We start from the raw sequence: 21,546 nt of genomic DNA, 5'->3' as shown, positions 1-21,546 counted from the left end.
CTCATTCGGGGAAACAGAATTGCCGGAGTTAGTCGAAGTTATTAATGTTAATGTTGAAGCTCAAGGCCGCGTGAGGAGACTTTCAGCGAAGAGTCCACAGGTAACTAGTAGATATAGGTATTTTAGAAGAAGGCCGGATCCTTGACTCTAAGAAGTCCAGCTCACAGATAGAAAAGGCTATACTGCAGAAGAGAAGGCTCACTGATGAGAAAAATCAGTTGTCATCCGGGAACTCAGAATCACCGTAGTTAGTCGAGGCTGTTAATGTAAATGTCGAAACTCAAGGCCGTTTGAGGAGACTTAGCGAAGAGTCCACAGGTAATTAGTTCTATGGCTATTTTATAGAACGAAGAGCGGATCTTCGGCTTCAAGAAGGAGGACGGGAGGCCGACGGACGAGCAGAACGAGTTCTCTATTTAGGGAATCAGAGTCGCCAGAGTCGGTCGAGGTCGTCAGTGTCAAATACGCGTTCGACTCGTTCGAGTAGATTTTTTTAATGTTTTGATTTAGATTTTAACCATAAGATATTTTTGAGAAAATTGGACGGTTTTTGACATAAATAGTGTATATTGCAGGAGGAGCGGTCCCTGTCCGTGAGCGAGGCGGTGCGCAACATCCAGGAGTCGCTGGCGCGGGTGGCGCCCCCCGCGCCCGCGCCCGCCCCCGCGTACCCCGCGCTGCGCGCCGTGCCGCCGCCCCCGGCGCCCACTAGTCCGCCGAGACCGCACAAGATCGACGTGTCGCAGGTGAAGGGTTTGAGAGATACACGAATTGTCCTTGAACGGAACGGGACGCGACGCGCGAGAGTACATGTGGAAACGGACCAGTCTGCGCGTGCGATAGAGGCAAACACCGATCGCGGGAGAGTCACTACTGAGCCGTCCCTTGTGTAACAAGTAATTTATAACTCAATTTCGCAAGCGGTCCGTGAGCGAATTGATCCATTTCAGAAAAAATCCTGTTCAAATTATTCATTTACCATGCGAGACTTTTTCACTTTTACACAGCTTTCCAAATGACGTCCATATTCTCACCCTTTAGATCTCCGTTCCGCTCCGGCACCTGACGAAGCACGACCTGCGCGTGCCTCCTGCAGACGCGCCGGCGGAGCCCCCCGCGCAGGGCTCCCCGCAGCCCCCCGCGCAGGGCTCCGCGCAGGGCTCCCCGCAGGCCCCCGCGCGGGGCTCCCCGCACGCCCCCGCGCAGGGCTCCCCGCACGCCTCCCCGCAGGGCCCCGGCCTGCCCGGCCCCCGGCCCGAGGCGTCCGCGCACACCAACGCGCCCACGAGGGGCATCTTTCCCACATACAAGTCCAAAAGTCTGAAGAAGAAAAATTCCCTACTAGCCAGTGAGTTGCACGTTTATTACACGAGAAAATGAGACTTCCAGTAGTTCCTGTGTCATTTGAACCCGGCCCACAGGGTTTGAAAGATCTGCGGAGACCGACACGCCTACTCGAAGCTATTTTACATTATTTTTGAGTATATACAGTTTTCATCTTTCATTACCGATGGCTGTAAATACTTCTACTATTTGTGTCGCTTAACTTCATTCTGCTTTTAGGTTGATTATGTATAAAAATATAATATATAATCTCAAAAAGAATCGACCTTATAGCGCACTGGATTTGCCCGAGTTGGAAGTTAAGCGACACATTTGGCATGCAAACTTTACATGGAGTTTTAAATAGAAATTTATTACTGATTAAGACTTACCTCCAAGAATCTTATATACCATGGATATTGCGTGCCGAACATTACGTTGAAGCCAGAAAATTTGACCTTGAATTACGTCACGCCGGTCTTGCATCTCTTTCTTTAGGGTGTCCATGATTAAGCATACATTAGGGATATCCCGCGGAATTTGACGTATTACGTTTATACGACTGATTAATTTTGTAACTTATTAAATTCAAATCCGATCAATCGTTTTATCACGAAAGTGAACATCCATCCTCACAAACTCAAAAAGTAAGGTACATTAGGGCAATTCCGAAAGTCGTCTAATTAGGAAAGTCGCATAGAAATCACCATTATTTCCGTCATATCAAGATTCCCCTTTCGGAATTATCTGAACATTTCTGTCATTCGGAATTACTCTAATGCACCTTACTAATTTGTCAACCGCCAATAAGGTCCATTTCTACACCACTCTGCAGTTACTTTGCCTTACGCCACAAAATACGGTACAGTTTTTACCAGTGGTAAACTACTGGGATTTTTTTTTCAGAACCGTTCCAGAATAAGAGCGTGGTGAGTGTTGCAATACGAGGCTTAAAATATAACTTTTCTTTTACTAACTGACACCTGTATTTATTAAAAAACTAGCTTTTACCCGCGGCTTCGCCCGCGTAATAAAAGTATTCATTAAGATTTTCATTTGGATCCGTAGGGACCGTAGGTTTCTCTGTAGGTATATTTATCTGCGATTATTTCGATTGCACATAATACTTTTGCTTGCAATGATTGTAGAAATATTACACATCGACCACAGCGTAGGTAATTCTATATACGCTGGGCAAACCTTTATAAACATCCCACATAGCCCGTATTTCGACACTATGATCGGTGGGTAAAAAGTACTTTTTTCTATTATCCCTTACAATTTTTTACATTTTGCTTATACTTATCGCAAACGTAATCTTCAAGCAAGCAAACAACGATCGTCTTAGAGCACATTGATTGTAAGAGACCGCCGACCGATTATCCGTATCCCGCTAACGATACCCATATTATCCGTATCCGTATCCGTATCCGTATCCGTATCGCTATCGCTATCGCTATCGCTATCGCTATCGCTATCGCTATCCCTATCGCTATCCCTATCGCTATCCCTATCGCTATCCCTATCGCTATCCCTATCGCTATCCCTATCCCTATCCCTATCCCTATCCCTATCCCTATCCCTTATCAAGATGTTTAATGATATAACACTTTAAGTTCTCGCGCTATATTTAAAGTCACATACAGGTCGAACGCGATTAATTAACATTATTTTTACCTTTTTTCCCAACGTTTCGGCCAGGTTGCACTGGCCGTGATCGCGGAAGACTGACGTCCCAGCAAAATGTCACCGGAGATGTAAACAACACAAAACTACCCGATATTAATTTATATAAATGTTCGGGGTAGACAAATAAATATAATCTACCCGCTTTTAGTTAATGTTTATTTCCCACCATGTTTATTTTAAAGGTAAAAATAATGTTAATTAATCGCGTTCGACCTGTATGTGACTTTAAATATATGTTTAATGATTTCTTATCAAGTGCTAAAATATAAAGTTTCATGGTTTTATCATTTAAAATTAAGAAATCCCGTACAAACTTTCAACCTCTTTTTCAACCCCTTTATCCCTTTTTTTCGAAATAAAAAGTAGCCTATGTTCTGTCTCAGGGTCTAAAGATTGTCTGTTCCAAATTTCATCAAAATCGGTTGCGTGGTTTAAGCGGGAAAGCGTAACAGACAGACAGACAGACAGACAGACAGACAGACAGAGTTACTTTCGCATTTATAATATTAGTATGGATTAGTATGGATGGATGTTTCAGTCACTTTAAACCATCACAACAATATTTTGGTAGAACTACTGGGAAAACTAATTTAACTAGTCAACTACCAAACCAGGTGGTTTGGTAGTTAACAATGTGGGAAAAATCCCCGTAGTTAGGGCTGGTAAAACTTGGTGGTAACTAGTGGGAATAGTCCCAGAAATATAAGGGAAGTATTTCGTCACTACTTTTCAAAAATCTCGTATCTCATGCTTCTCCTCAAAGTTAAAACACAGTAAGTCTATATGCATTCCATACATACTACTACATTTTCTTTTAATTGACAGAAGAAGATACAAGTTTTTTTCAAAGTAATAATTTTTTCATTGGGGAAATAATGAAATACTAGGACGTTTTACAACAGTATCTTTATTTTTAAGCGCCGCCCGTGTTTTGTATGTTTATTCCACGATATCTCCGTCGTCACTGGACCGATTTTAAAAATTTCTTTCTTCCTTTCAGTGCCATAATCTTCAGGCTTAAAGTGCAAAGCTGCAAATTGTCGAACGCTCTGAAATCTTTCCCTTTATCGGCAAAATTGACAGCCAAAGCTGTCTCCTTGCTTCATCTTTTGGAACACTGAAATGTTTAATATTATTCATGTTAATTTGTAAAGACACGAACAATAAATTTGGTATTATATACTGTGATATGAATTATGAACATAGAAACCGTACCAAGTTGATAGATTTAGCTCCATGCATGAAAAAGATTGGTCACCCTAGTCGTAAAACCACACATAGCATTATTTTTCTTTAAAGGTCATATTTATCGTTCTAAACCTATTCGCGGGAATTTTGATATCATTTGAGACAATGAAAACAATATAATGATTAGAACTAACCAAGATTACAAGCAAAATAGAAGAAAATTGATTACCAGTGAGGTTTATGAACATTTTGGTAAAATAAGTACTTACTTGTGAAATCTTATGTCGGATTTCGGTTTCCATTTACTTCCACAATGCTGCACTATGCAATACATTCCGCATAACTTAAGGAAACCGACGAAAAATGTTTATATCACAAAAGAAAACTCTGAATTGGTGAATTACTTTTGACAATTCTGACATATCGGGCATATTTCTTTATTATTAGTGTTCCCATAGTACGCAGGAGGTAAATACCGGTGTATAAAACGCTTACTTACGTGTTTACTCAATTTCCCGAGAGATGTCGCTTTTCCTTCTGGAAACTAGCGAACGGTAGTGCATTGTAGTTTTGTTATGATATTTGAGTTATTTTGTGTTCGGTGTGATTTGTGTGGAATTAAACATACTTTTGTTTATTATTAAACTGGGTGTTTAATTGAAGCTCTTCCTTTTCGAGGCCATTGTCCTAGATAAACATGGTCCTTCGAACCGGATAGTAGAGCAGTTTTTGAAGTAGTGTCAAAGTGCGGCGGAGCCTTTCTTCGTCCAAAGAAGAAGTTCAGTGAAGCAGCGCACAGTGGCGCCACCTAGCGGCGTCCAGACTGAGTCACCGGCGGTGCGACAGGAGCGCATGCGCCAAGAGAAGGTCAACGAAGAAGGAGCTTTACGTCATCAGTGTCAGTGTTGTCAGTTCAGTGAGTGTGTCAAGTGCAAACTGTAAGTACATTTATTTAATTTTCAAGCAATTTTCAACCTTGTGTAAAAGAATTTATTTTGTGATACGGATTTATTTTGCTACGGAATTTTGAACTTTATTAACAAGAAGAAATTTACTTTGGAAAAATTCGGTTATTTACATGGACATAGAAAAAATTCGGATGTAGTTTGTATGCAAATTAGACTTAGAATAATTAGCTAGATTAGTAACTTAGAACAATTCGCAAAATCCTGTTGGAACGGGGAATCCATGCCCGATTTTGCTAAGTGTTTAAAAAGTTCAAAGACTTGTAAAATATTTCATAATTTTAAATGTCAAAGACGTAAAATTTTCCGAAATTTTATTTTGATAGTTTTACAGTTTTTATTTTTATAGTATTTTTAAAGTTCAATTCAAAATCTGTTTTGTCTAAAGTTTGATATTTGCAAACATGGAATCATTGCTAAACTTTCAAAATGACTTGTCTAGTCGTATTTTTAAAGCACATGTTAATTTCAAAAAGTCTCCGAAAGCACGCATAACGGAGCATTACATAGAGAGTCGACTAGACACCCTAGAGCAGCTTTGGTCAGAATTCAGACAAGGTCATAAAGAGTTGATGCGTACATATGATCAAGCACTTTTACAAGCACAAAGCTATATTATTGAGGACACTTATGACAAAACAGAGGATGAATACACAGATTATAAATGTGAATTGAAAGATCGTTTGACTGATTTCCTAAGTTTTCATTCAAGTCAATCAAAGATCAACATTCAGGACAATACATTTGTAACAAAGTCAGATTCGGTAAAACTACCCAAATTAACCATCCCTTATTTTTCTGGCAAATACCAAGAATGGATAACATTTAGAGATCTATTCTTATGTATGATCCACAACAACAACTCCTTGGATAATGTGCAGAAATTGCAATATCTGAAGGGTTATTTAACAGGAGAAGCAGAGCAGTTGCTGCGGAATATACCGGTAACCGACTCAAATTATGATAGAAGTTGGAGTATATTAGAGCAACGATACAATAATAAAAAATACCTGTCACATTGTATCCTTAAACGTCTCCTGAGTCAAAAGCCTGCAGTCACTGAATCTCCTGCTCTTCTAAAGGATCTCTTAGACACATCAACAGATTGTTTGAGTGCATTGTCTAATTTAGGCATTGATGTTTCCACATGGGACATCATAGTGATACATCTGTTGAAATTAAAGTTAGACCCAGAATCACGTAAGCAATGGGAGCTTAATGTATCATCTAACTTGACCTCAGATACATTTCCTACCTTGGATCAGTTCAAAGAGTTCTTAACCAGCCGGTACCGAGCTCTAGAGTTTATTGAGCCGAGAAACGTCAATAAGGTCACCAGTGCTTACGAGAAACCTTCGAGTAGTGCAATCAAACAAAATGTGTTCCATATTGCTAGCGCGTCGGTCATAGCATGTGAGTTTTGTACAGAACCCCATAAACTGTGTTTTTGTAAGAAATTTGCCAAAGCGGACATTGTGAAAAAACACGAATTTGTTACAAAAAATAGGATATGTTACAATTGTTTAGGGAGCAATCACACTGTTAGATTTTGCCAAAAAACCACAAGCTGTCGAATATGTAAAAGAAAACACCATTCCTTGCTTCATTCAAGGGAGGTCCCAACTTCAGTTGCCATTTCAAAGAATTTAGGTCAGGTAACTGAAGGTGTCTCGGAAGAAGCCACACATGTATCTCCAGAGAACAACCAAACAGAGATCACGCCAGTAATCAACTGTCATGCGGCACAGATTGCTAACGAAAAAACGTTGTTGCCTACGGCCCTTGTAAAGACTAAGTCGCAGACAGGTGATTCACAGGTGGTACGCGCGTTAATAGATCAGTGCTCACAGGCTTCATTTGTCACTGAAACTGCTGTGAAGGCATTAGGGTTAAAGAAAGTTCCCATAGAGGGTTCAATTACAGGATTAGGTGGTGAACAGACCTCTGAGGTCTCTAAATACGCAGTTGAGTTGAAACTATAAGGACATCACTAGTCGAACGTCCCCTTCACTAGCATCGCTGTCAAAAATGGCGTCAGACGGACTCAGAGCGTCACTTGAAGATAGCTTGTCATTGAACTTGTATTTTGAGATTCCGTTTAATAAACTGTATAATTAATAGTGGTATCCTGGTGTTTTTACTCTAACAGTTTCAGAAGCGCGATATTAAGTTACCCATATACGCCCGTACTATGAAATTTGTCCGAAATTGACAATGTCATCATTCTCGCGCCGCGCTCGTAACCATTCATTGTCATCCAACAGTATTTAATTAACACCAGTCGATCTGATTCAACGAGTAAAGACACTAGCACCATATACTACAGTTAAAAGTATCCATTGCAGTTTAAGATATATTCAAACTTTGGAGTAGTATTTGATCATAATGAGTGCGTAACAGGAAGTAAAGGTGGTCCAAACACAGTGTTCTGGGGCTGAAGTGATCAACATCCACTATTGTCCAATAGTGTGTTGTTTCTTTCTTTCAGATCAAATTATGTACATGTTGAAGAAGTAAATACTTGCTCACAAAGTGTATCACAGTAACCCATGGACTGTGAAAGATGAACCACATCCAAGTTGTCAAAGAGTATTATTAGTATAATATGTATAGAGAGGCTGCTGTAGTGAATAATCATTAGCTCACCTTGTGTGTTGTGTTTTTGTGCTTCCAGATATGTTTCAGAATACATAATACATATTGTACCTACTTGTGATATATTGACAATTGTCACGGTGTCACAGTGAAACAAAATATAAGATAAGTTTCAATCTAAATGGCACCTAAATGATTCCTTATAACAGGTGACTTTATGAGTTTTATGATCTACAAAGAGAGATGATCATTATCTTGCCCTATTTGTCATATTAAAAATAAGTTTGTCCGGAATGACATGGAATAAGGTATTTATCCTACTCAATAATATTGTGCCATTGCATCTGGCTTATGTAAGTATGCTCACAGTAAATACATTTTAAATTCACTACAGGTTAGTATAATGGATGAGTAAATAAGCATAAGAAAACTTTGACAACTCTTTTGTTACTATAAGTTTTGTCACTTTACCGGGGACTGTATTTTGAAATCTGTCTTAGTGACATTCTTATGCATATAAACTCTGTATGATCTTGCATTTTTCTAAATGAGGAAACATGTTGCTATATTACATGGCACAAATTCATCAAAAATGTTGATAAAATAATAATAATATTAACATAATAATATTTTGATGAGGTTAATTATGCATCTTTGTAAAACCATAATGTGTGTTAAAATTAAGGGCATAGCACTGAAGTATAGTGTATTGTTGATGCTGTTTTGTTTATAATAATGCTGGTTTAGCATTGCAAACATTTTTGACAAAAAAAATGTATTCAATGTAATCATGTTCTAAATTGAACCAAAGACAAATATATTACCTAGACAGACACTTGGAACATTTATTATCATGACATAGTCCAGTGTCCATTTAATGCATTGACAGTGATATAATTTGTTCTTTAAATTACATTCCTTTCCAGATTAATTTATTGATTACAGTAGTTGCCTGCCGGTAATCCGGAGACTATTGACCATAAGTTGAAAATACTTGCATTGATAAGGCATGATTCCAGAAGTTCCTGAGGTTAAATCTTGCTAAAAGCTGGAAACACCAAACTGGATATCTATTGAACTATTTATGACACTGGTAAAATTTGTCATAGCTAATGGTAAGAGATTTTGATATTTATAGACCCGATGGACTTTAACGGTCTACATGCTATACTTGTCTGTTACAACAAATCAGTTTGATTTGGAATTGGGCTTGAAACATGCCAATCAGTTAAGTTTTTAAAAGATGTGCAATAATCTGAGGTAAATAACTTAATTGGAGCTTCTAATAATTTTAACCACTTCACTGCGAAGGAATGTTTCCGAACCGAAGCATGACAAACAGGTTACCGTTTGAAGTTGACAAGTATTGTCTACTTTTAATATGTTCTGTTCCTTGAAATATAAAAATAACTGTACACTTCTATTGCTTCTTGATTTCACAAGAATATATATATTTTACATGTTTGTGACTTTTGCAAGAATCAAAAATAATGATATTTTGTTATAAAAACTCATTAACTTGTACTAAGTATTCTTGCATATGCATAGTATTAACACAACTAACAAAATTATGTAGTTGTGCAGGTGGCAGCTATATGGATAATGTTGTGCTTTAAATTGCACATATACCTACAGCTATAGCATCTCTCTAGTGTGTCTTTTGAAGCATTGTCTGGCAAGCTTGATGGTTTAATCAATAAGCACCATGCCTGATGATGATATATAAATACCTTTGTCAAGAGCCATTTGGTGGGTGAACAATGATAGATAAAATATTACATTATTTGAATGTAGTGAAACCTCGATAAGTCAAGCCAAGTGCCATATGATTATTCTTGCTTGACTGGAATGTATTTCAATACTGGTATAGTAGGCGTGTTACCTTATTTAGGAGCACGGGAAAAATAAGCCAAGTTTCATAAAATTATTTTTGGTTGGCTGAAATGTATTTCAATACTGGTATTTATAGTAAGCGTGTTACCTTATTTAGGGGAACGGGAAAAATAAGCCAAGTTTCATAAAATTATTTTGGTTGGCTGAAATGTATTTCAATAATGCTATCTATAGTAAGCATGTTACCTTATTTAGGGGCACGGTAAAAATAAGCCAAGTTTCATAAAATTATTTTTGGCTGGCTGAAATGTATCTCAATAATGCTATCTATAGTAAGCGTGTTACCTTATTTAGGGGCACGGGAAAAATAAAACAAGTTGCACGCCGGATTGAGAACCGAGTTGTGTTTTGTCTTATTACTCTCAGATTTAAGAACTGAGTTGTCATTACATATATGCACACCGGATTAAGAACCGAGTTATGTTTTGCCTTATTAATCTCAGATTAAGACATGAGTTGTCATTACATATATGCACGCCGGATTAAGAACCGAGTTGTGTTTTGCCTTATTAGTCTCAGATTAAGAACTGAGTTGTCATTACATATATGCACGCCGGATTGAGAACCGAGTTGTGCTTGTCCTATTATTCTCAAATTAAGAACCGAGTTGCCATTGCATATATATACACGCCGGATTAAGAACCGAGTTGTGTTGCCTATACATGATGTTAATAATATATTCTGTTCACAGGGTTTCCTGATAAGCACATTGTACCTGAATCTTGTGGTATCCATGGTAATGTAACTAATGTGATATCCACAAGTAAAAATTAAGTGATTTCCATCACTTAAAGTGTGAATCATAATTATAATGATTACTTTAATGTCTGCTATACATTTGTTACTTTGATTATTGTTTCTTAAGTAGTTCTGTTTATGCAATGTTGGCCTTAGGAGGCGGACCATATGCATAAGACTTCTAATTGCGATGTAGACTTTAAGAAGTGGAACATCGTGTGTTATATAGACTATCCTTAAGAGGATTGGTCTGTTTCTGTTATTTGTGATGTAGGTCTTCAGAGACGCCATCATGTGTTATATAGACTATCCTTAAGAGGATTGGTCTGTTTTTGTTATTTGTGATGTAGGTCTTTACAGACGCCATCATGTGTTATATAGACTATCCTTAAGAGGATTGGTCTGTTTTTGTTATTTGTGATGTAGGTCTTTACAGACGCCATCATGTGTTATATAGACTATCCTTGCGAGGTTAGTTCTGTTCTGGTATTTGTGGTGCAGGTCTTTGGAGACGGACCATCATGTGTTATATAGACTATCCTTGCGAGGTTAGTTCTGTTCTGGTATTTGTGGTGCAGGTCTTTGGAGACGGACCATCATGTGTTATATAGACTATCCTTGCGAGGTTAGTTCTGTTCTGGTATTTGTGGTGCAGGTCTTTGGAGACGGGCCATCATGTGTTATATAGACTATCCTTGCGAGGTTAGTTCTGTTTCTGGTATTTGTGATGCAGGTCTTTGGAGACGGACCATCATGTGTTATATAGACTATCCTTGCGAGGTTAGTTCTGTTCTGGTATTTGTGGTGCAGGTCTTTGGAGACGGGCCATCATGTGTTATATAGACTATCCTTGCGAGGTTAGTTCTGTTTCTGGTATTTGTGATGCAGGTCTTTGGAGACGGACCATCATGTGTTATATAGACTATCCTTGCGAGGTTAGTTCTGTTCTGGTATTTGTGGTGCAGGTCTTTGGAGACGGACCATCATGTGTTATATAGACTATCCTTGCGAGGTTAGTTCTGTTCTGGTATTTGTGGTGCAGGTCTTTGGAGACGGGCCATCATGTGTTATATAGACTATCCTTGCGAGGTTCGTTCTGTTTCTGGTATTTGTGATGCAGGTCTTTGGAGACGGACCATCATGTGTTATATAGACTATCCTTGCGAGGTTAGTTCTGTTCTGGTATTTGTGGTGCAGGTCTTTGGAGACGGGCCATCATGTGTTATATAGACTATCCTTGCGAGGTTAGTTCTGTTTCTGGTATTTGTGATGCAGGTCTTTGGAGACGGACCATCATGTGTTATATAGTCTATCTTTAAGAGGTTAGCTTGAGACCTTGTTTGTCAAAAGCATGTTTTATGACCTTAAAGAGTAGTGATCTCAAGGTTACCTTGAAAGGGTTGCTTGCGCTAATACTTTCCAGAGGTTGCTGGTGGAATTACGGTTTCCAATAGAGTGCATGCTACAGGCTGCGCGACAACCTTGTCATGAAGGGCCAACGTCTGCGGTCGTTGCGCCGCCAGCCTCGAAAGCAGCCGTATCACCGTGGCTTGCGTATGAAGCTTTGATATGGTAATGTTTGTTATCTTATAGCAAAATTAGTGGCTAGTACACATTGATTATTACCTTTTATTAATTTTATCATGTTGATAGATAAATAATTAGCAGTTGTTAAAGGTCCTGCCAAGGAGCAGCCATGTATTCTGCTTAATATATTTTCATAAAAAAAAAGCTTACATGACAATATTTTCTAATATCTTCATTGTCATTGTTTATTACTAAATTATTTTACGGCTATGTAAGCCGGGTCTGTAATTGAGAGCATCGACTATGCCAATCGTACATTAATTTCTCGTAACCTTATCATGTTACTTGAACGACAGTTGTGTTGTACTGATTCTATCACCTACTGGCTTAGTTCCAAGGAAAAATTATCACGTTCTCGTTACATTAAGGAACTTAGTATTTCCCATGTATGTTACAGAGCTTTTTAATAAGAGCTTTCTTGCTGCTTGCTGTGTTAGAAGGCGGCTATGCTCACGCATGGAGTGTGTCATGTTCACCTCTCACGAGTTTGATGTACGCGTTGTTGCGCGTGCGGGGAGCTTCACAGCCTACAGTGACGGAGCCAACTGTGAGTTTGTTCCATGTATTTGCTATTTTAACAACGCCAATCATCATTGTTATATTTAGCGGTTAGTTTGGAATGCACCGCTCACGTAAGGTCTTACTTAGAACATAATACTTGCCTGAAATGAAATGTATTGATGGGTAAAGATATTTACAAGCAAATATTGGATGGTGCTTTGTACACCGGTAATTACCTGCCCGCCGCTATATGTCATATATTTTACATAATTAATTTGACTAATATATAGTATCGATCATGGCGGTAAAACATGTAGTTTTCGTACCATTGGCACCTTAATAGTTTTAAAGCCTTACTGGCCGTGGAATTGTTAAAAAAAAAATGATCTGACTTACTTGTACTAGGCTAGTCTGGTCATGCAATCTTGAGTTTAGTTATGTCATTACTATGATTCGACTATAAAATGAGACCAATTACATATCTTGGTGTAAGTTAGTCTTAAACTACACCGGCCGTTTCCAACGGTACTCGAGTTAATCACTTCAAAGGACCAGGGCCTGAGTGTATAGCTGGAGTATACAAAGTTCTTGTTCACTCCGCAGAAAAGAAAAGAACAAATGAACAGATGAAGTCTACCGCCATCAGTTGGAGGCGCAGCCTGCTTCGGCTGTGTTGACTGCGGCAGTCATCAGTAGCAGCATGGATAGCAGAGACCTTCGGGACGAAAGGTCAAGGTCAGAATGGTCGAGTATAAGGACATCACTAGTCGAACGTCCCCTTCACTAGCATCGCTGTCAAAAATGGCGTCAGACGGACTCAGAGCGTCACTTGAAGATAGCTTGTCATTGAACTTGTATTTTGAGATTCCGTTTAATAAACTGTATAATTAATAGTGGTATCCTGGTGTTTTTACTCTAACAGATAGTTTTACAGTTTTTATTTTTATAGTATTTTTAAAGTTCAATTCAAAATCTGTTTTGTCTAAAGTTTGATATTTGCAAACATGGAATCATTGCTAAACTTTCAAAATGACTTGTCTAGTCGTATTTTTAAAGCACATGTTAATTTCAAAAAGTCTCCGAAAGCACGCATAACGGAGCATTACATAGAGAGTCGACTAGACACCCTAGAGCAGCTTTGGTCAGAATTCAGACAAGGTCATAAAGAGTTGATGCGTACATATGATCAAGCACTTTTACAAGCACAAAGCTATATTATTGAGGACACTTATGACAAAACAGAGGATGAATACACAGATTATAAATGTGAATTGAAAGATCGTTTGACTGATTTCCTAAGTTTTCATTCAAGTCAATCAAAGATCAACATTCAGGACAATACATTTGTAACAAAGTCAGATTCGGTAAAACTACCCAAATTAACCATCCCTTATTTTTCTGGCAAATACCAAGAATGGATAACATTTAGAGATCTATTCTTATGTATGATCCACAACAACTCCTTGGATAATGTGCAGAAATTGCAATATCTGAAGGGTTATTTAACAGGAGAAGCAGAGCAGTTGCTGCGGAATATACCGGTAACCGACTCAAATTATGATAGAAGTTGGAGTATATTAGAGCAACGATACAATAATAAAAAATACCTGTCACATTGTATCCTTAAACGTCTCCTGAGTCAAAAGCCTGCAGTCACTGAATCTCCTGCTCTTCTAAAGGATCTCTTAGACACATCAACAGATTGTTTGAGTGCATTGTCTAATTTAGGCATTGATGTTTCCACATGGGACATCATAGTGATACATCTGTTGAAATTAAAGTTAGACCCAGAATCACGTAAGCAATGGGAGCTTAATGTATCATCTAACTTGACCTCAGATACATTTCCTACCTTGGATCAGTTCAAAGAGTTCTTAACCAGCCGGTACCGAGCTCTAGAGTTTATTGAGCCGAGAAACGTCAATAAGGTCACCAGTGCTTACGAGAAACCTTCGAGTAGTGCAATCAAACAAAATGTGTTCCATATTGCTAGCGCGTCGGTCATAGCATGTGAGTTTTGTACAGAACCCCATAAACTGTGTTTTTGTAAGAAATTTGCCAAAGCGGACATTGTGAAAAAACACGAATTTGTTACAAAAAATAGGATATGTTACAATTGTTTAGGGAGCAATCACACTGTTAGATTTTGCCAAAAAACCACAAGCTGTCGAATATGTAAAAGAAAACACCATTCCTTGCTTCATTCAAGGGAGGTCCCAACTTCAGTTGCCATTTCAAAGAATTTAGGTCAGGTAACTGAAGGTGTCTCGGAAGAAGCCACACATGTATCTCCAGAGAACAACCAAACAGAGATCACGCCAGTAATCAACTGTCATGCGGCACAGATTGCTAACGAAAAAACGTTGTTGCCTACGGCCCTTGTAAAGACTAAGTCGCAGACAGGTGATTCACAGGTGGTACGCGCGTTAATAGATCAGTGCTCACAGGCTTCATTTGTCACTGAAACTGCTGTGAAGGCATTAGGGTTAAAGAAAGTTCCCATAGAGGGTTCAATTACAGGATTAGGTGGTGAACAGACCTCTGAGGTCTCTAAATACGCAGTTGAGTTGAAAGTTCAATCGCTCACCGATCCAACTTTCAATACAGTTTTGAAGGCTTACGTTGTGAAGAAGATCACTACTTATCTTCCAAGTGAGAAAGTAGTAGCTCCAGAGTGGGCGGCGTTAAAGTACATCAAGTTGGCAGATCCAGCTTATAGTTCACCCAATAAAGCGGATATACTTTTGGGAGGCAAGGTTTATTGCCATATACTTATGGATGGTCTACTGAAAGGTCCAAATGGATTTCCATTAGCCCAAAACACCACGCTCGGGTGGATTTTATCTGGCCCACTGGATTGATTTATTTTTCTAGTAGAGCTTTGAATCTTGTTGATTAGGTCACTTAGTTGTCAAAACTATATTAATGTATAATCCATTGCTTCATTTTTTTAGTTCACGTTATATTCTCGTAAACTGAAGATGAGGGTGTCTTTTGAAGGAAGTTAATACTCAGCCTCAATGGTTTTGGTATATTTTAGTGGTTTTTCGGTAGAATGATTGAAATAAATTCTGTACTTTACTTACCTAAAGTTTTCATTGATGTGTTAACTTGTCAAGTTCAAAACTGTTTTAGTTCATAATTATTATAGATATGTTGTATTGTGAAGATCAATCGTTTTATGTTCTGTTAGTTGTATTGAATCAAACATGTTAAAAACCGTACACACCAAATTTGATATGTATTCAGTTCACTTTTGATTTCTTGGTCTCTTCATGGTGGGCGGTCATGATGAAGGACATGTTGTCCTTGGTGGGCGGTATGTATAAAACGCTTACTTACGTGTTTACTCAATTTCCCGAGAGATGTCGCTTTTCCTTCTGGAAACTAGCGAACGGTAGTGCATTGTAGTTTTGTTATGATATTTGAGTTATTTTGTGTTCGGTGTGATTTGTGTGGAATTAAACATACTTTTGTTTATTATTAAACTGGGTGTTTAATTGAAGCTCTTCCTTTTCGAGGCCATTGTCCTAGATAAACAACCGGAGAAATAAGGTTTTTGCTTGAGTGCTTTTTTGTATAATACAAAGAAAACTAAGTCAATTTGATTGAAGAATGTTTTATACGTTTCTTTTTAGTAACTAATCTGGCAATACATCACAGTGTCGGAAAGAGATAGAACATAGGAGTAAAGGTGAATGAACCTGGCTTCAACTCATTGGTCGGCACGCAATATCCATGGTATATAAGATTCTTGCTTACCTCACATTCTGCAGCAAGTTTCTAAAAAGTAGAGAATATTTCGGACATAAATGGTTAAAGATATCTTGCAAAGCTAAGCCATATTGCATATATTACAGAGCGACGCGGGGTGGCTGCGCGCGCGCTGACGGGCGGCGCAGGCGGTCCCGTGTGGCAGCGAGTGCGAGCGAGAGGACAACAACAAGCCCGCTGGGCGCGGAGATACCTGCTGCTGTCCGACACCACCCTGTACGCTTATCGGAGTCCCGATGTGAGTACCAACACAACCACCACGGGAGACGTGCGTGACAACTGTTATATGTCTAAAAGATTTTATATTATGTTATAAATTAAATGATATATATCGCAGGGCAACCGCGCGGACTGCATGATCCAACTGGCGGGGTTCACGGCGGCGGCGGCGGGCGAGGTGAAGTCGCGGCCGCACGCCTTCAAGGTCTACCACACCGGCACCGCCTTCTACTTCGCCTGCGACAGTGCTGACGCCGCCAGAGCCTGGCTCGAGCTCATCACCCGCGCCACGCACCAGCCCGCGCCCGTGAGTACTGCGCCCTGCAGCCGCTGCAGGTGTCCGCACCGGCACCGCCTTCTACTTCGCCTGCGACAGTGCTGACGCCGCCAGAGCCTGGCTCGACCTCATCACCCGCGCCACGCACCAGCCCGCGCCCGTGAGTACTGCGCCCTGCAGCCGCTGCAGGTGTCCGCACCGGCACCCTTCTACTTCGCCTGCGACAGTGCTGACGCCGCCAGAGCCTGGCTCGACCTCATCACCCGCGCCACGCACCAGCCCGCGCCCGTGAGTACTGCGCCCTGCAGCCGCTGCAGGTGTCCGCACCGGCACCGCCTTCTACTTCGCCTGCGACAGTGCTGACGCCGCCAGAGCCTGGCTCGACCTCATCACCCGCGCCACGCACCAGCCCGCGCCCGTGAGTACTGCGCCCTGCAGCCGCTGCAGGTGTCCGCACCGGCACCGCCTTCTACTTCGCCTGCGACAGTGCTGACGCCGCCAGAGCCTGGCTCGACCTCATCACCCGCGCCACGCACGAGCCCGCGCCCGTGAGTACTGCGCCCTGCAGCCGCTGCAGGTGTCCGCACCGGCACCCTTCTACTTCGCCTGCGACAGTGCTGACGCCGCCAGAGCCTGGCTCGACCTCATCACCCGCGCCACGCACCAGCCCGCGCCCGTGAGTACTGCGCCCTGCAGCCGCTGCAGGTGTCCGCACCGGCACCGCCTTCTACTTCGCCTGCGACAGTGCTGACGCCGCCAGAGCCTGGCTCGACCTCATCACCCGCGCCACGCACCAGCCCGCGCCCGTGAGTACTGCGCCCTGCAGCCGCTGCAGGTGTCCGCACCGGCACCGCCTTCTACTTCGCCTGCGACAGTGCTGACGCCGCCAGAGCCTGGCTCGACCTCATCACCCGCGCCACGCACCAGCCCGCGCCCGTGAGTACTGCGCCCTGCAGCCGCTGCAGGTGTCCGCACCGGCACCGCCTTCTACTTCGCCTGCGACAGTGCTGACGCCGCCAGAGCCTGGCTCGAGCTCATCACCCGCGCCACGCACCAGCCCGCGCCCGTGAGTACTGCGCCCTGCAGCCGCTGCAGGTGTCCGCACCGGCACCGCCTTCTACTTCGCCTGCGACAGTGCTGACGCCGCCAGAGCCTGGCTCGACCTCATCACCCGCGCCACGCACCAGCCCGCGCCCGTGAGTACTGCGCCCTGCAGCCGCTGCAGGTGTCCGCACCGGCACCGCCTTCTACTTCGCCTGCGACAGTGCTGACGCCGCCAGAGCCTGGCTCGACCTCATCACCCGCGCCACGCACCAGCCCGCGCCCGTGAGTACTGCGCCCTGCAGCCGCTGCAGGTGTCCGCACCGGCACCCTTCTACTTCGCCTGCGACAGTGCTGACGCCGCCAGAGCCTGGCTCGACCTCATCACCCGCGCCACGCACCAGCCCGCGCCCGTGAGTACTGCGCCCTGCAGCCGCTGCAGGTGTCCGCACCGGCACCGCCTTCTACTTCGCCTGCGACAGTGCTGACGCCGCCAGAGCCTGGCTCGACCTCATCACCCGCGCCACGCACCAGCCCGCGCCCGTGAGTACTGCGCCCTGCAGCCGCTGCAGGTGTCCGCACCGGCACCGCCTTCTACTTCGCCTGCGACAGTGCTGACGCCGCCAGAGCCTGGCTCGAGCTCATCACCCGCGCCACGCACCAGCCCGCGCCCGTGAGTACTGCGCCCTGCAGCCGCTGCAGGTGTCCGCACCGGCACCCTTCTACTTCGCCTGCGACAGTGCTGACGCCGCCAGAGCCTAGCTCGAGCTCATCACCCGCGCCACGCACCAGCCCGCGCCCGTGAGTACTGCGCCCTGCAGCCAGCCTTCTACTTCGCCTGCTTCAATACTGCTGAAAGCCAACGGCGACTTGGTAAAATCAGCTCATAGCACGCTCCTCTGCATGTACATCATCTTGTCCTTAAATACTACGAGCGACACATGGCGACCCCGCCTGTATTGCATCCTACGTCACATATCATAATCACGCGTTTTTATTTAAAATACTGGGAATAACTTAACTGTTAATATACTGCTGTTTCCACCATTCTACCATCAAAATGAAGCGGTTATTCGTGTTACAGTTGGCGGCGGACCACCTGCCCAAGCAGTACTCGGAGACGGAGTACTCGACCGACTCGGACATCGAGGCCGAGCGGCCGCGCGACCGCGACCGGGACTACAAAGACAAGGAGAACAAGTCCAAGTTCGGCTCGCTCAAGAAACTCACGCATCGCATGCAGAGGTATGTAGCACGACTACACCGCGCGACCGCGACCGGGACTACAAAGACAAGGAGAACAAGGCCAAGTTCGGCTCGCTCAAGAAACTCACGCATCGCATGCAGAGGTATGCAGTATGTAAAGTATGTGTGCGACATTAAACAAGTGTGTGGTGTCACTAAAAACAGCTGCAAAACCGGGATCGCTGAGGTTCCGTTCCAAATCCTGATCTTACCTCGCTCCGAACACTTCTAGCTTTCTGATCTACTACTATCCAAGCTCTGCTACGTCTTAGTTTGCTTTTTGGCTTCGTAATTTGTGCCACAGTAAGACACCGCATTTGCAGGCAATCGGTTTCCACCCATGATGTTGGGTAACTTTAGGACTAACTTTCGGTAGTGTTTTATGATGTAATGTTTTATTACTTTTTAGTATTTGGCGTCTTAATGAGGTTTGATGTTATTTATCTGTCGGTTGCAGAAGCGAGTCGACAGAGACGGTGGGCGCGGCCAGCCTGGACCGCAAGTACCTGCGGTTCTTCTCGCGCAACAAGAACAAGGAAGACAAAAAGGTGGGCGCCATTTGTTACGAAATTATAGAAATTATATCCAGGACCATAAATTTTACCATTTTTATTGAAAATCGCCCTCGTGGCCCCGAAGGATGTAGTGTTAATAGTATTAACGGATGTAGTATGAAATGGCATGTTCTTTTGTTGAATAAAGAGCAAGGCGTCGCTGGTGCCGGTGCCGACGGAGCACTACCGCAGCTACCGGCGCGTGTCGGCCGCGTCCTCGCCCGCGTCACCGGCGGCGCACGCGCACGCGCAGGCCCACGCGTACACGCACGCGCACGCGCACGCGCAGCTGCAGGCCCCCGCGCACGCGCACGCGCAGCAGTCGCCCCCGCCGCCCGCGCCGCTGCTGGCGCCGCCCGCGCCGCCCAGGAAGCCGCACAACTACATGCACGCCTCCAATCCTAATTTGCTGGGTAACTAAAACAATATGCGAAAGCCTAATCTCTCGGTGCGCCATAAAACACACATTACAACTCACATGTCCTCTTGCTCGATTGCCTGCCGTGTTAGCTTCCGTTTTGCTGCCACCAACTGTTGGAATAATTTTCCACCACTCGTACACTAATGTAAAAATATGTAAACCTCTATTTTTTAACCCCTGACGTAAAAACGACGGGGTGTTATAAGTTTAACGTATCTGTTTATCTGTCTGTAGCATCGTAGCTCCCGAACGGATGAATCGATTTACATTTAGTTTTTTTTTGTTTGAAAGCTGAATTAGTGGGGCTCGGTCTTAACCATGTTTGATGGAAATCGGATCCCTATGTCGAGTGTTTTACAAATTTTAAATCTTGTCTATAGACTAAACGTGTTTTATCCAAATCATACCAAGTTATGTTAAAAACAGTGTAATTTCCAGAGTTCGGCAACAACGACATCGTGGCTTCGCGCATCTTCACCCCGCGGCCCGCGCCCGCCGCCTTCTCCGGCTTCGTGACCCTCGAGGAGTTCATGCTGCAGAAGCAGGAGGAGGACCGCCGCGAGCTCTACACCAACCGCGTGCTGCTCGGCGTGGAGGCGGGCTCGCTGAGGAGGCGCCTCGACCAGGTGGTGCCCGACGTGCTGTACGGCACCTCCAGGGCCGAGCCCGAGCCGCAGAGGTGAGCTGCAGCTGGAGCAGGAAGCTCTGCACCAATCGCGTGCTGCTCGGCGTGGAGGCGGGCTCGCTGAGGAGGCGCCTCGACCAGGTGGTGCCCGACGTGCTGTACGGCACCTCCAGGGCCGAGCCCGAGCCGCAGAGGTGAGCTGCAGCTGGAGCAGGAAGCTCTGCACCAACCGCGTGCTGCTCGAGGCGGCGGCTCGACCAGGTGGTGCCTGACGTGCTGTACGGCACCTCCAGAGTGTCAATCAGTATCTATTTCTACGGAAACAAGATAACGCGCAAGATAACCGTCACAATCCGGAAGATTCTAACATTTCAGGCACTAGCAATAATTTTTTAAACGTATTTAGACGCACGCAATGCACGCATAATATACGAATTAGAAATTGTCCGCATAATTTCTAGAAAATATCCCATCATCATATCCGTTGCGTGAGGTCCGTTGCTGGACATAAGACTTTCCAAGAATCTCCACAACGACGGGTCTTACGTCGCTCATTTATTCTAGAATATACGTTGTTTTGTTTCGTCCGTCAGCCCGGAGCCTCCGGCGGCGGCGCCGCGCACGCTGTCCCCGCACGCGCAGGCGCAGGCGCACGCGCACGCGCACGGCGCACACGCGCACGCGCAGGCGCGCTCGCTGCCGCGCACGCCGCCGCCGCGGGTGGCTGCGCGCCCGCAGCGCGACCTCAAGCCCATCTCCGTTAAGGGCAAGGACGGGTAACATCACTCACATCTTTTTGTTATAATACTGTCAACTCTCCCGCTACGTCACAAGCATTTTCTTTCAAAAAATTGACTATAGATTTTCTAAAAATATCAGGTGTGATGGGTTTAGCCTCTCTCTTTAACTGC

At 43.6% G+C, this 21,546-nt stretch overlaps 3 protein-coding genes across 3 annotated transcripts in view; all 3 read left to right on the top strand.

Moving 5' to 3' along the window:
• Positions 1-15,453, top strand: part of LOC125226415 — a 30,587-nt gene extending 15,134 nt beyond the window's left edge. Inside the window, exons 11-15 of the mRNA XM_048130397.1 lie at positions 576-746; positions 1,042-1,348; positions 6,408-6,578; positions 14,319-14,489; positions 15,434-15,453. Of these exons, the coding sequence (XP_047986354.1) occupies positions 576-746; positions 1,042-1,348; positions 6,408-6,578; positions 14,319-14,489; positions 15,434-15,453 (840 nt within the window). The remainder of the gene's footprint in view (positions 1-575; positions 747-1,041; positions 1,349-6,407; positions 6,579-14,318; positions 14,490-15,433) is intronic.
• LOC125226372 lies at positions 53-21,291 on the top strand. The gene is made up of 9 exons (XM_048130341.1): positions 53-100; positions 576-746; positions 1,042-1,348; positions 16,340-16,491; positions 16,591-16,779; positions 18,875-19,035; positions 19,493-19,583; positions 19,738-20,002; positions 20,449-21,291. The coding sequence occupies exons 5-9, from the start codon at positions 16,609-16,611 to the stop codon at positions 20,691-20,693; spliced, it is 933 nt and encodes a 310-aa protein (XP_047986298.1). The 5' UTR covers positions 53-100; positions 576-746; positions 1,042-1,348; positions 16,340-16,491; positions 16,591-16,608; the 3' UTR covers positions 20,694-21,291.
• Positions 21,051-21,546, top strand: part of LOC125226414 (basic proline-rich protein-like) — a 15,078-nt gene continuing 14,582 nt past the window's right edge. The window contains exons 1-2 of the mRNA XM_048130395.1: positions 21,051-21,056; positions 21,200-21,411. Coding sequence (XP_047986352.1) covers positions 21,051-21,056; positions 21,200-21,411 — 218 coding nt within the window. The remainder of the gene's footprint in view (positions 21,057-21,199; positions 21,412-21,546) is intronic.

The sequence above is a fragment of the Leguminivora glycinivorella genome, chromosome 5, assembly GCF_023078275.1.
Source record: "Leguminivora glycinivorella isolate SPB_JAAS2020 chromosome 5, LegGlyc_1.1, whole genome shotgun sequence".
In the NCBI taxonomy this organism is placed as follows: Eukaryota; Metazoa; Arthropoda; class Insecta; order Lepidoptera; family Tortricidae; genus Leguminivora; species Leguminivora glycinivorella.
This window is presented reverse-complemented; position numbering and strand designations above follow the sequence as displayed.